This window comes from Spinacia oleracea, chromosome 4, assembly GCF_020520425.1.
Source record: "Spinacia oleracea cultivar Varoflay chromosome 4, BTI_SOV_V1, whole genome shotgun sequence".
Taxonomy (NCBI): Eukaryota; Viridiplantae; Streptophyta; class Magnoliopsida; order Caryophyllales; family Amaranthaceae; genus Spinacia; species Spinacia oleracea.
In genome coordinates this window covers 135174735-135187601 of record NC_079490.1, presented here as the reverse complement: position 1 = coordinate 135187601, position 12867 = coordinate 135174735, and the positions used below count along the sequence as shown (strand labels likewise).

General features: G+C 31.9%; 1 protein-coding gene and 1 long non-coding RNA gene across 2 annotated transcripts; one reads left to right on the top strand and one right to left on the bottom strand.

Moving 5' to 3' along the window:
• Positions 1-477: 477 nt before the first annotated feature.
• Positions 478-3985, bottom strand: LOC130472547 (uncharacterized). The gene is made up of 5 exons (XR_008933095.1): positions 3301-3985; positions 3092-3106; positions 2602-2949; positions 2325-2399; positions 478-661 (listed from the first exon to the last, which is right to left on the bottom strand). It is a non-coding gene; the product is annotated as an uncharacterized lncRNA (long non-coding RNA).
• Positions 3986-10324: 6339 nt separating this feature from the next.
• Positions 10325-11762, top strand: LOC110806087 (F-box protein SKIP23). Its single transcript, XM_022011723.2, has one exon. It carries the CDS (start codon positions 10410-10412, stop codon positions 11646-11648), a length of 1239 nt encoding a protein of 412 aa, XP_021867415.1. The 5' UTR covers positions 10325-10409; the 3' UTR covers positions 11649-11762.
• Positions 11763-12867: the final 1105 nt, after the last annotated feature.

Here is a 12867-nt window from a genome sequence, read left to right as displayed (position 1 = left end):
AGGTCAATAAGGAAATATTGGTCACAGTAATTTTTTTGTTAATAAATATGCACCTTGTATATTTAGTAACAAAATCATAGATATTATTTTATTTTAATTAATTATTTATTTATATTAAAAGAGAGGCGAATCAATGAGTGACATTTGTCATCGCCACATTGATTTCCTCTCTTTTAGTATAACTAGTCTTATATGCACGCGATGCGTGCGGGATTATACACAAATTAAAATTGTGTTATTATAATTAATTTCCACAAAATAATAAGCAAGAATTTTTTTTAAAGAGTTCGATCATCTAATGAAATTTTTTCTATGAAGTAAATATATATATATGAACCCCTCTTGAAACCTTTCGATGTATTTTTTAACATGAGGCGAGAAAATATTGCATTATACACCCTCACCCAACCCCCAAAAAAAAACACAAAGAAAAAAAAAAGTTACGTTATACTCCGTACAAAAATACCATAATAAAAATTGACTAATATAAAACACTTACTCCGAAATTGAAAAAAGCAATTACAAATTTTCTTAGTTGTTCATGGATTAGTGTAATTGAAAACATCATAATTAATTACGAATCAATCGAGCTCGTACATCATATCGTCGTACACCGCTAGGAAATAAATGCATAAAGGGTGTATAATGATACTCCGTCACCCTGTAACATAATTTAGAATAAAAATACAATTACAAACTTATACAATATATGGATATCGATATCACAAAAAACTAAGTTATATACGTGAATAAATTTAATTATACAATGATAGAAAATTAATAATTCTAAGATAACATTTTACTACATTATTGTAAATTAAATATTTAAAATAAAATTTATTGAAATAAAACTTTAAATCTCTTTGCTAATCATAAGACCCAATTACATTTTAATGGGAAAGCTAGTTAACCACACTTTATTTTTGTTGGGTCACCTAGAAAGTCTAGGAATCTCCGTCAACTACGTATACAGAGACTCCAAGAGTCCAAGGGTTGTGGTTCAGTCTAATTACTCGTTCTTTTTCTCTTCTGAGTCTTGGTCTCTCTCCTCCTATTTCATTTCTCTCTCCTCCCATCTGATCATCAAAAAGTGGCGATTATTCCTTCCCCTCTCTCTCACCTTTCTCCAGTTCACCTCTACACGCGATGCTCTCCAACTACTCAGAAGAAGATCTGAGCAAAAATGGCGAAAATAGGAGGAGACTACCTATATTCAGATTCTCCCACCTCCTATAGTTAGTTTGTCTTTTCTATCTCAATTCGCAAGAAACGCCGCCGTCGATGGCACAGGTATATTCCTCCTTTTTTGCGTCAATTAACTTGTCTATGCTGTTGGAGTTTGTGTATGGTTTAATTCGCCCGACCTGGAGTTAATTTAGCAAAAAAATTCGATATCTTGTATCTTGGTGTATACCTATTATTTTTGGTCCATTTTGTTAATTGTTTGGGGGAATGATTGGGTTTTTCAGGGTTTGTTCGAATGATTGGGTTTTTTTGGGTTTGTTCGAATGATTGGGTTTTTTAGGGTTTGTTCGAATGATTGGGTTTTTTAATTTGGTGAGTTAAAACATGTTCGTTTTTTTTCCTACAGATTTTTTTGTTCCATCCGGATTTACTTGTTTGTTTAAAATTTGGTGAGTTTAAGCATGTTCGATTTTTCAAATTATTTCTGGAGATTTTCTTTAATTTGGTGAGTTAAGCATGTTCGATTTTTTTTTCCAGATCTTTATTTTAACCATATCTGACAAAATTGCTGGTATATGCTAGCTATATAGATTGGCTTTAGATTAGTTCATTTGTTCTGATTAGTTAAGTTAATCTGAAAAGTTTAATTGTTTTCTTTTGTTCTGATTAGTTTAATTGTTCTGATTATTTCAGTTAAGCTGATTATTTAGTTTATTCTTTTGTTTTCATTAGTTCAGTTGTTCTGATTAGTTCGCTTTAAGCATTGTTCTTTAGGTAATTCGTAATAGTCTGTTTGTTTTAGTTTGATAGGTTGTATATAACTTTTTCCTTTTTAGGTTTCTTTACAATAATGGTGACAAACAATGTATTATGCAGGTACAACAAAACGAAACTATTAGTCTCCCCTCCTCTCTGTTGAGTGAAAAAGGTCCGTATTTTGTGTGTCATTTTTAATGGATTGTGTTTTTTTAGTGTATTGCATTCCTAGAACCTAATAAAATCTGAAATTAGAGATTAAAATCGAATAACAGCTCATTTAATTAAAACATGAACTAAAATCTATAATAATTAATTAAAATAAATAAAAGCATGCATATTAGTACTAATTTTTTTTATTAAGAGATTGATGAGGCACATACCTTATGTCGGTTTATTGTATGCCTTGACGAACTTAACAACCAAATCAACTTCGAACTTAAAACAAAAATAAAATCCTGCAAAAACCATTCTTTATTTCAGATTTTCATGATTTTAGATTATTTATTTCTTAGACTATTTCAGATTTATTTTAATCAATACATAATTCATTCTTTTAATTAAATAAGATACTATTTAATTTAAAGCATGAATTAAAATCAATAAAAATATAGATATTACTTAAAAAGTTTATGCTTAAGAGATTGATGGGGAACATACCGTAACTCGTTGGTTATTGTATCTCGTTATGAACTTAAAACCAAAATTAAAATCTGCATAAAATCCGATGCAAGTCATGTATTTTTCAATTCATACTTCCAATAACACAAATTTATGTTATGTCTTATATTTTGAAATATGCAATTAGATATTAAAATCAAGTAAGAGATTAAAATATGAAATAATTAATTAAAATCAATAAAGCATACCTTTTTGAAATCTGCATAAAAAATAAACATGAATTAAAATCATGAATAAAATATGAATTAAGCATGAATTAAAATATGAAATAATTTATTAAAATCAATAAAGCATGCATATTATATTACATACCTTATACTTTGAAATCTGCAAAAAAATTAAACGCAAGTATTTTAGTTAGATATATTCAATCTACATAGCAACAATCATAAAAAATATGAATTAAGCATGAATTAAAATATAAAATAATTTATTAAAATCATTAAAGCATGCATATTATATTACATACCTTATATTTTGAAATCTGCAAAAAAAATTAAACGCAAGTATTTTAGTTAGACATATTCAATCTACATAGCAACAATCATAAAAAAGAACATTTGTTTATGCATAATAATTATAAAAAAAGAACATTTGTTTACGCAAAGAAATTATGCATAAAAATTTGTTTAATTTCTATTTTTATTTTCTTGCAAGGATTCGGGAGATTTTAAACACCTGTATCGGGGCGACTTGAAGAACGGTGATGGAGTTCTTCTGGAGTTTTTCTGATTTGATTTGTAACAATTTGTAATAAGATTAATGCGTCATTTCTTGGTTGATTTTATATGTATATTTCTTGGCTGTATTTATGGATGATATTTCCTTATTTGCTTTGTATTTTGACTTTTTTTTTTTACTGATTTTTCTGTTTTGTGAAAGATTTCAAAATAACATGATTCTTCCCATTTCTTTGTTATATTCCTTGCCTGATTTCCTGATTAACATTTATTGAAATATCTCCATAAACGTTTAAACTAATTAGCCAAAAATAGATTCAGTTTTTAAAATCAACAATCAATTCGTTTTTTAAAATAGTAAATAATCAGAATTATTGTAATATGAGATTGTGAAGAGCTGGAGGGTATTTTAGACATTTAAATGGTGGACACGAAAAGTTAATTTACTTAAATACCCTCAGGAGCTGGCTTATATAATAGAGATATATTTCACTGAAATATTTATATTCATACTCTGGTTTTCAATTTTGCTTTACAAATTTGCTTTTTCGAATAATAAATCACAATAATAACTTCTTTTTTTTCCTCTTGATGAGAACGCCCTTCTTTTCGAACTCACCGATTATCTCAGCATAACGAAAACACCTTTTATTAATTGAGGTTCATGAATCCCGCCGGTGGGTTGTATTTTCTAACCCACCGGCAGAGGATAATTTTTTTTTTGTAGACGGGTCGTAGGATCTCCCTAGGCTCTTGATACCATGTCAAATATTGTGTAATCTCGTGTCTCTTCTCATTAATCACAAACATATATATATATATATATATATATATATATATGTATATATATATATATATTTATATATATATATATATATGTATATATATATATATATTTATATATATATATATATATATATATATATATATATAGTACATCTCAGTTACCTAAACATCTCAGTTACCTAAACCCTAGCATACATATTAGGTAACATACCATATTTAGGACTCTACAGAATATTCACAATATAATATCTCCTATATTCTATCTTAACAAAAACCTTATAATATTTAAATCACAAAATGAAATCCAAGGTTAAATGGTCTCTGAGTAGGACGAAGAACTAAGATTACAAAGGGCTAAGAACTAAGAACTAAGAAGAATTTCAGATTAATAGAGCCAATGTCCCAACCAAAGCAACAAAAGAGATAATAATCATAGACAATAGAACTAGTAAATCACCTGTATTTCTCGAACACGTGCCTCCTGTAGAAGTTGTTGGTGAGCTTTCTGCTGGTCTCTTTCACCTTCTAATTCCAAACGCACATGCCTTGCTCGTAGTCGAGCTTGAACTCTCACTAAAGCTTGCATACATCGGAGAGTTATTGCAGCTTGCTTTCTCACAACACGCCCTCAGACAAGTGCTTGCAGTCTACCAATCCTTTCAACGTTCTCAAAGCTCTCTTAGCCTGATATATGAACAAAATATTACAGTTAACCACGAATACTAACTTGAGGCATTAAAACACTGGGAAGCTGAATCCGGGAACATAAAGCACTGCTTTTTAAAGTCAGGATTAAAAGAATATGCACATAGAGTTAAAATAATATGCACATAGAGTAAGGAGAAAAGAACAACCACTACAAGAAAGCGCTTGATTACCAACTGATTTTACCGACCGTCGTGAAAGTAGTCATTAATAATGGATTTACCGACCTTAAATGAAACGGTCGCTGAATTTACCGACGGAATGTAGAGCGGTTGGTAAATTTTAAATTTACCAAACGTTTTCAAAACGGTCGTAAATTTATCGACTGCTTTTACCTTTATTCCGACTAGGGTGATGATAAAGGTCACAAGTTGCGACAACTTTTAGTTGTCGCAATCTTATGTGTCGCAATTTAAATCTTATGTGTCGCAATTTAATTGGCACATTTAGGCGCCACGTAGGCTATACGTCATCAGAATATTTTTACTACAAATTCAATATTTTTACTATGAAAATATGTAAATGAGATTATCGATATAAAGAAGGAAACAAATCAGAATATTAAGATTTTTCTACCTTTTTTGTAACATGTATAATAGATTATATAAGTTAAATATTTTAGTTTCCAATTTAAATCATGACACATAAGCATGCCATGTCATCATTGTGACACGCCTTAAAGGTCGCATGTTGCGACCTTTATCATTTTCGTTCCGACTATTGAGCAGTCAGTAAATTCCGACTATTTTCAAAATAAATTTAAAATTTTAATAATAGCCTATATAATATCTCCGACCATAAAAGCGGTCGCTAATTTTAAAAAAATACAAAAATAAGAAAAGTAACTAATCAATGACAATCAGCGACCAACTTGCCCTTTCCTCCTTTGAGTCTTCGACCATTTCAAAAAAATCTCTACTCTTTTAAAAGTAGGAGTCATATTATAACTCTCCACGAATACTATTATATAGGGCTATTATTAAATTTAAAATTTTAACAATAGCCTATATAATAGTTGTGCGTATTTTGAGGCCTATTGAACCGCCAAAATGCAGCAACAATCTTTGCCACCACACTACCCACAATCTTTTTATCATCAATCTCTCGTAGATGGAGAAATCAACAGTACAAGTCCAAACTCTAGACCGCAATAAAACATAAGTTGAAAGTTGAAGGTTCATGGTTTATCTTTCGTAGGCAACAAAATTGCGGAACATATGTCAATAAAACTTGGGCTAAAATAAGCGAAATGATAATATGAAAAAAGAATCGAGATTTTAAGTTTATGCGAAACGGTAAAACAAAGAATTGAATGAGATTGAATAAATAAAATCAGAAAAACAAAAAAAGGTTCCAAGGAAGGAGAGGGAAGGGGGTAACAGGAAAACACGAAGAACATTGAGGGGGGAAGTGGAGTTTTGGTTTTACAACCTATAATTTTGGAGGGAACGAAATGAGTTAACTACGATTAACTCTATTTAAATTATTTTAGTCAAAATTATAAAATAATATTAGATTAGAGAAATTCTAAATTACTAATGATTTTTTAGATAAAGTGACAAACGTTTTATTACCAATGAGAATTTTCCAAAAGTATAGGTGTATGGGATTGAGATGGGTAAGATAGTAAAATTTTATATCAAAAAATAGTATAAATAAAAATGATATAAAAAACATTAACTCCCTGTATTTTAAAAAGAGATACACTTTCTTTAAACGACTGTATGTTAAAAAGAGATACACTTTTTTTTATATTTTTTGGTCACCACTTCCAATTATATTAACATTTCTCTATTTCTTGTGATCCTCACACTTACTCAAACCATCTTTTCAATATAATAAATAATTTATCAATTACCCCCACTTTTTTTCATCTTATTTTAATAAATTCAATTCACTTTCCTACAATTATGTGCCGATCATTTTTTTTTTAAAGATACGGAGGGAGTATAGGATAATTAAAACGAAAAGTGTAAACATAATTTTGAAATAAGCTTTACACTCTAAGGGGGCGTTTGGTTCAAATGGGGTAAAGACTAAAGAGAATGAAATCAACAAAGGGAATAAGGGGGAAAATAATGGAAATCCCTTTGATAAAGTGTGTTGTTTGGGTAAAATTGTTAGATTTTTATTTCTTCCTTCTCTCTCCTTAACTACACCACTCACTTTCTCTTCCATCCATGGACCTCCTCCGCCGATCCCCATGATTCCACCGCTGTTCCCCCTGATTTCGCCGCCGCTCCAACTTAATTTCTCCGCCTCCGCCGCCGCTACACCTTAATTTTTCCGTCGCCGCGCCACCCACTCCCCTTTTCGCTACCAGTCTAAATTCAAGTTTAAGGTTTTAAAGGTCAAATTCGACCTTGAAAACTCTAGATCTAGAGTTTTCATGTTCGGAATTGACCATCTAAAATCATAATCATGACAAGAGATGTATTTCCAAGGTAAAATACTTTCAAAATGCTGGGATTTGAGGGTTTATGGAGGTGGTTTTCGAACGGTCGAATGGTGTGTGGCCGGAATTTCGTGACTGAGTGTTTTTCTGGTGGGTTTTGTTGGGGTTCCGAATGGCCAGGTTAGGTTTTTGGAGACGGAGGTCATTTTTGGGGTTGGCGTCGCTGGTGGTTGGGGATGGGTTCAAGTGGGCAAGGTATGGTTTCGTGGGTGGTGGTGGTGGTAGTAAGGCAACGATGTAGGTGTTGGTTGGGCGGTCGTGGTGTGGAGGTTCTGAAAACGTTGGTGGTGCTAGTAGGGTAGTCGTATAGGCGGTGCTGACGAGGAGTTGGTGGGTCTGATTATGTGTTGGTGATGGGGGGAAAGGAAATGAAAATACCTTGGGGGAGGTAGGATATCAACATAGAGGATTTTGGGGTAATGAGGGAGGTAAAGGGAATGATAGAAATGACATAACAAACAATAACAAAGGGTTGCATTCTTGTTCATTCCCTTTGCCTTTACTGAATACCCCAACTAAACGCCCCTAACGTTTTTTCGGAAACGAAGTACGGAGGCGCGGATGGTGCAGGGGCCTGCACGTAGATCTACGTGCACCTGCACCAAAACGCAAAAACATTAAAAGAAAACGAAAAAGAACATAACAAACTAAACAAAAAGAACATAATAAAGTAAACGAAAAGAACATTAACTAAAACCTGAAAAGAACACTAATGCTAAAAAACTAAAGAAAATATACAAAAATGAAAATAACATATTCTCTCTCCTGATAAACTATAAAAAGAACAATTATTTTTCAAAAAGAACATCGTGTGAAAAATACAACAGAAAATAAAAAATAAAAAATTAACGATAATGTTATTAAATATTAAAAAACATAAATAAGTTAAAAAGAACACAAAATAATTAAAAAAAAAGAACAACAACTTTTTTACAAAACAGAAGAAAAAAGAACAAAACACATGGAAAAGAACAACATTTTCTTTTTCCTTATCAAACAAAAGAACAGAATGAAAGGGACGAAAAGAACAACAAATTTATGTTCTTTTATTAGTTGTATTTGTTCTTTTCAAACCACTTAGTGTTCTAATTAAAAAGACGAAAACGACGATATTTTGATGCACTTAAAACTAGATCTATATTTTTATTTAAATGTATTTTTGTTCTTATCCCACGCATCAGAACTATGTTCTTTTATTAAGTGTTATTTGTTCTATTCAAACGATTTTATGTTCTAATTAAAAAGACGAAACGAAGATTTTTTGATGCACTTAAAACTAAATCTATATTTTTTTAAAAAGTATTTTTTGTTCTTTTACCACAAATCGGACTATGTTCTTTTTTAAGTGTTATTTGTTCTTTTCAAACCATTATATGTTCTTTTTTAACAATCTATGTACGTTGATATAAAAGAACAAACTATGTTGATTTAAAAGAATAAACTATGTTGATGACACAGTAAAAGTAAAGTTGTGAAAAGAACATAACAACTTGAAAAAGAACATTAGAGGAAAGAACAAGGAAACGTACCTTAATCACTTGATCAACATGTATCAGGAACATCAATATCTTTTAATAAATCTTAAAAAACTGATCTCAATCCTCGGAAAATATCACGCTCTCCAGAGATTCTCTTGCTTCGAAAACTAACCAAATTGAACTAGTGTTTTTTCTTAATTCACTCATTTTCAACAAACAAGAAACATTCAGAATGAATTTTAGAGAGAGAATAAGGAGAAAATGTTTTTTTTACTCTATCACTCACCATCTAACTCTTTCTCTTTCAAAAAATCTCTCTTATGTTGAGAGAATATAAATCATCTTCTCTTTCTCTCTCTAAAATGTATTTATAAAATGACTAATGGTTATGACTCATAAGTACAATTATTATATATATATAGTTGCTGAAAAATAGAAAATGAACAAATAGGAAGTAGAATCAAATAATTGAAGAACAAAGAAGGAGAAAGGAAAAATTGTTAAAGAGTGCATAATGAGAACTGTGCACGTGTTTTTATTTTGTTATTTTAACAGAGTATTATAAAAAGAACAAATGAAAAGACTAAAAGAACAAATATAGAGACTAAAAGGAACAAGTCAAGTACTTTGTCCCACAATAACATATGATTCGGAATCATTATTTTCATCATTCTGTTATGAATTATCAAGCACATTATTCTTAATATCTGAAAAAAATAATAGGTTAACATGTATAAAAACAAGAAAAAGAACGCAATCAAAGAAACAAAGGATAAATAAAAAGTAACAAGAAAAATAACACAATAAAATAAAAAGAACAAGTTATGAAACGCAAATAAAATTGAAAATAATAAAAAAGAAGAACACAGTAAAATAAAAGAACAAATTATGAAACGCAAATGGTATATTTTTCTACTATAATGAAACTGTTCTTTTAATACGAGCATAATGAAACTGTTCTTTTAATACGAACATATGTTCCTTTAATAGGTAAAAATGTTCTTTTCTGGGAAAAAAATCGTAATTACGTAATCAAAATCTTCAAAATCAACGATTTCAACAAAATCAGCGTGTTATTACATAATTTGATTCATTAAAATCATCAAATTCATCAAAACACGATTATTACACAATCAAAATCATCAACATAGTCAAAATCATCAAAAACACAATTATTACAAAATCAAAATCATCAAAACATACCATTTATTATTACAAAATTGAAAAATTACCTCCCAAAATCAGATTACCAGCTGCAGAATTCAGGTTTGAAGAAGAAAAATCAATTTAATTTGATGTTGAAGTAGAAAATCAACGAATTTTTGGGAGAAGAATATATATCGCAAAAATAACAACGAATCAAATAAAAACGCGATAAACATAGCTGAAAAGAACAGAGCCTTTAATGTTCTTTTGTTTAGGGGAATTGTTCTTTTGTTCAAGGGCATTGTTCTTTTTTCTGGGAATTTAATAAAAACGCGCGTTTTATGTTTAATGTTGGTCGTTTTGTTCCCGGTGCACATAGAGCTACGTGCACACGCCTGTACCATCCAATTTGCGGTAACAATGCTTAAAAATGACGCACATCCTCATTTATAATCTGTAATTGTAAATAGCCAATTAGTCAATTACCCTTCAACACCATTCTCAAAATCCTGACGACAAACAAACAGAAATGAGTAAATGACGAAGGGGAAACACATTGAAGAAGAAGGGCCATGGAAGAATTTAACCAACGACATAGTAGCCCTCGTTTTGAATCGCCTCAATACCAAATCTGATCTCTGCCGTTTCCGCTCAATCTGCAAGCCGTGGCGTTCTTTCGCTACTCCGATCCAACCCCATCTCATCTTCCCTCTCACTCTCCCTCCTCTTCCCCTCAGTTATCACCCTTTCTCTCTTTCTCCTAATCTCATTTACATTCTCTCTCCTCAATTCAGCCATAATCTCAACAATGATGTCTGGCTTACCAAAGTTTCAGAAACAGGGGAAAACAAGTGGGCCCTCCTTAATCCTTTGACGAAGCATAAATTTTACTTTTTCGCATCTGGGGTTTTCAGAGAAAGGATTGATTTACTGGGTTTCGGAAATCTCGAGGTGGGTCGGTCATATCGACTTCAGTTGATTAGCGATCATGGAGATGAAGGTGCCTTTGATTTTGAGGAATTCAGCTCGTCAATTTCTTTGAGGAAGGTTGTTGTTCGAACTGGGGAGGAATTTTGTGTATTGGGTTTGTATGGGTATGGTCTAATTGCGGTCTGGAATTATGGGGATGATAATTGGAAGATCGTTGAAACTGGGACGAAGGAGAAGAGGAATGAATTTGATGATGTTATATGCTTTGATGGGAAATTCTATGCCGTTGATAGAACCGGAAAGTTGGTGATGATTGATCCAGCGGCTCGGGAGCTTATAGAGTTGGTTGGCACGACGGCAGAATGTATTGGTCAGTATACTTATTTAGTGGAATCTAATTTTCGTTTATATTTGGTTAATAAGATTGTTAATCCAATGCCTAATAATTATTTTGATAACGAAGAAGGGGAGTGGATTGTGGATAAAAATAGTGTGGGAAAGCCTCTTGGTTTTAATGTTTTTGTGTTGAATGAGAAGGAGAAGTGCTGGGAAAGAGTGAGTAGCATAGGGAATAAAGTGTTCTTTATTAGCCGAGATGCGACATTCTCGGTTTGCGCTAAGGATTTGGGTTGGAGTAAGGGGAATTGTATCTATTTTGAAGGATTGACTGGTTATGATGATGAAGCTGATATGAGTTTTGGGTTGAATGCTGGTGTTTATACTTTGGAGGATAAAGCTATTTCGACCTTTGGTTCCTCGGTGGATCGTTGGACAGGGATTTTCTGGCCGCCTTCAAGCTGGTTTGTGCAAAATGAAGAGTACCCTGAATGTGAAATGCAAGATTAAAGAGTGGTGGTTTGTGTTTACCTTAAGCATTAGCTTCCCTAGTATAAATGGAGTATACTCTTTTTTGTGTTGTATTATTGATAACCAGGAATGAGACATTATAATTTTTTGTTCCTTTAATGGCTTCTTTTAATAAATAGCAGTTGAGATTATATCAATAATGATCCTTGATTCTGAAATGGAGGGCAGTGAGTTGTTAGTTCAATTGTACGTCTTGTTTTTACTGTCTCGGCTGATGGCCATTTGTTGTTACTGGATTTTAAAATCTAGTAGTTTCAACTTTTGCATTTGTTGTTTTCTACTATATGATGCTTTACTTGCACTAACAAACTAATTTGTAGGATGAATATGTTAAATTCAAGGAAAATTTGTCAAAAAGGTTCTTTTAAAACACAAAAATTGTGAGAAAGGACCTTTTAAAAAAAAAGTTGTCAACCAAGGCCCAAATTGGATTTTTTTTTTGTCAATCAGGACCAAGTGTCAATTTCCGGCAGTCAACCATCACTTTCCGGCGTTGACTGGCGCGTGACAAGCACGTGATTGACTTTTAGCCTTTTTTTTTTAAAAAAAAAGTTTTTCCCTCCAAATTTATTTCACCTCCCCCACTTACCCCAACTAACCAGTTAAACTTTGAAAAAAAAAATCGATCCTTCTCTCTCTCTCCTGCTGAACCCCTTCTCTGCCTCTTCCTCCATATTGTATTCAACGTGATAATAACCGGGTGCACGAGGAGCATGGGAAGATGAAGGTTAAGTATGAGAAGATGAAGAAGATGACAAAAGGTGGTGTGAAGGAAGGGATTAGGAATGATCATTTGTTAGTTATGATATGTGTTTGTGCTATCGTTTTAATTATCGTTAGTGCAATGTACGTTAAGGTTGTTGGTTAAGCAATGCTTAAGAATGTTGTGGTCACTAGTTGATTTAGTTTGTTGGTTAAGATTAAGATACTTGAAGTGCGTAGTTGTAAAAGTTTAATGAAAACGTTATGTAAGCGTTTGTGTTTCACTACAAGAAAAACCCGTTTTTGCGGCTGACTACTGCGACTACCAAAAAATTCAGTCGCAAAATTAAACGTTGCGACGGAATAAACCTAAGAGACTAAAATTTGCGAGTACTTTTGTGATGGTCGCTCTATAGTCGCTAAATTGCGACTGTCTTTAATTCTTGCGACCGAAACTTCAGTCGCAAATATTGCGACTGAATTTGGCGACTGATCT

Excerpts from the sequence above, each read along its gene's own strand:
- LOC110806087 (XM_022011723.2), top strand. The coding sequence starts at position 10,410 with ATGACGAAGGGGAAACACATTGAAGAAGAAGGGCCATGGAAGAATTTA.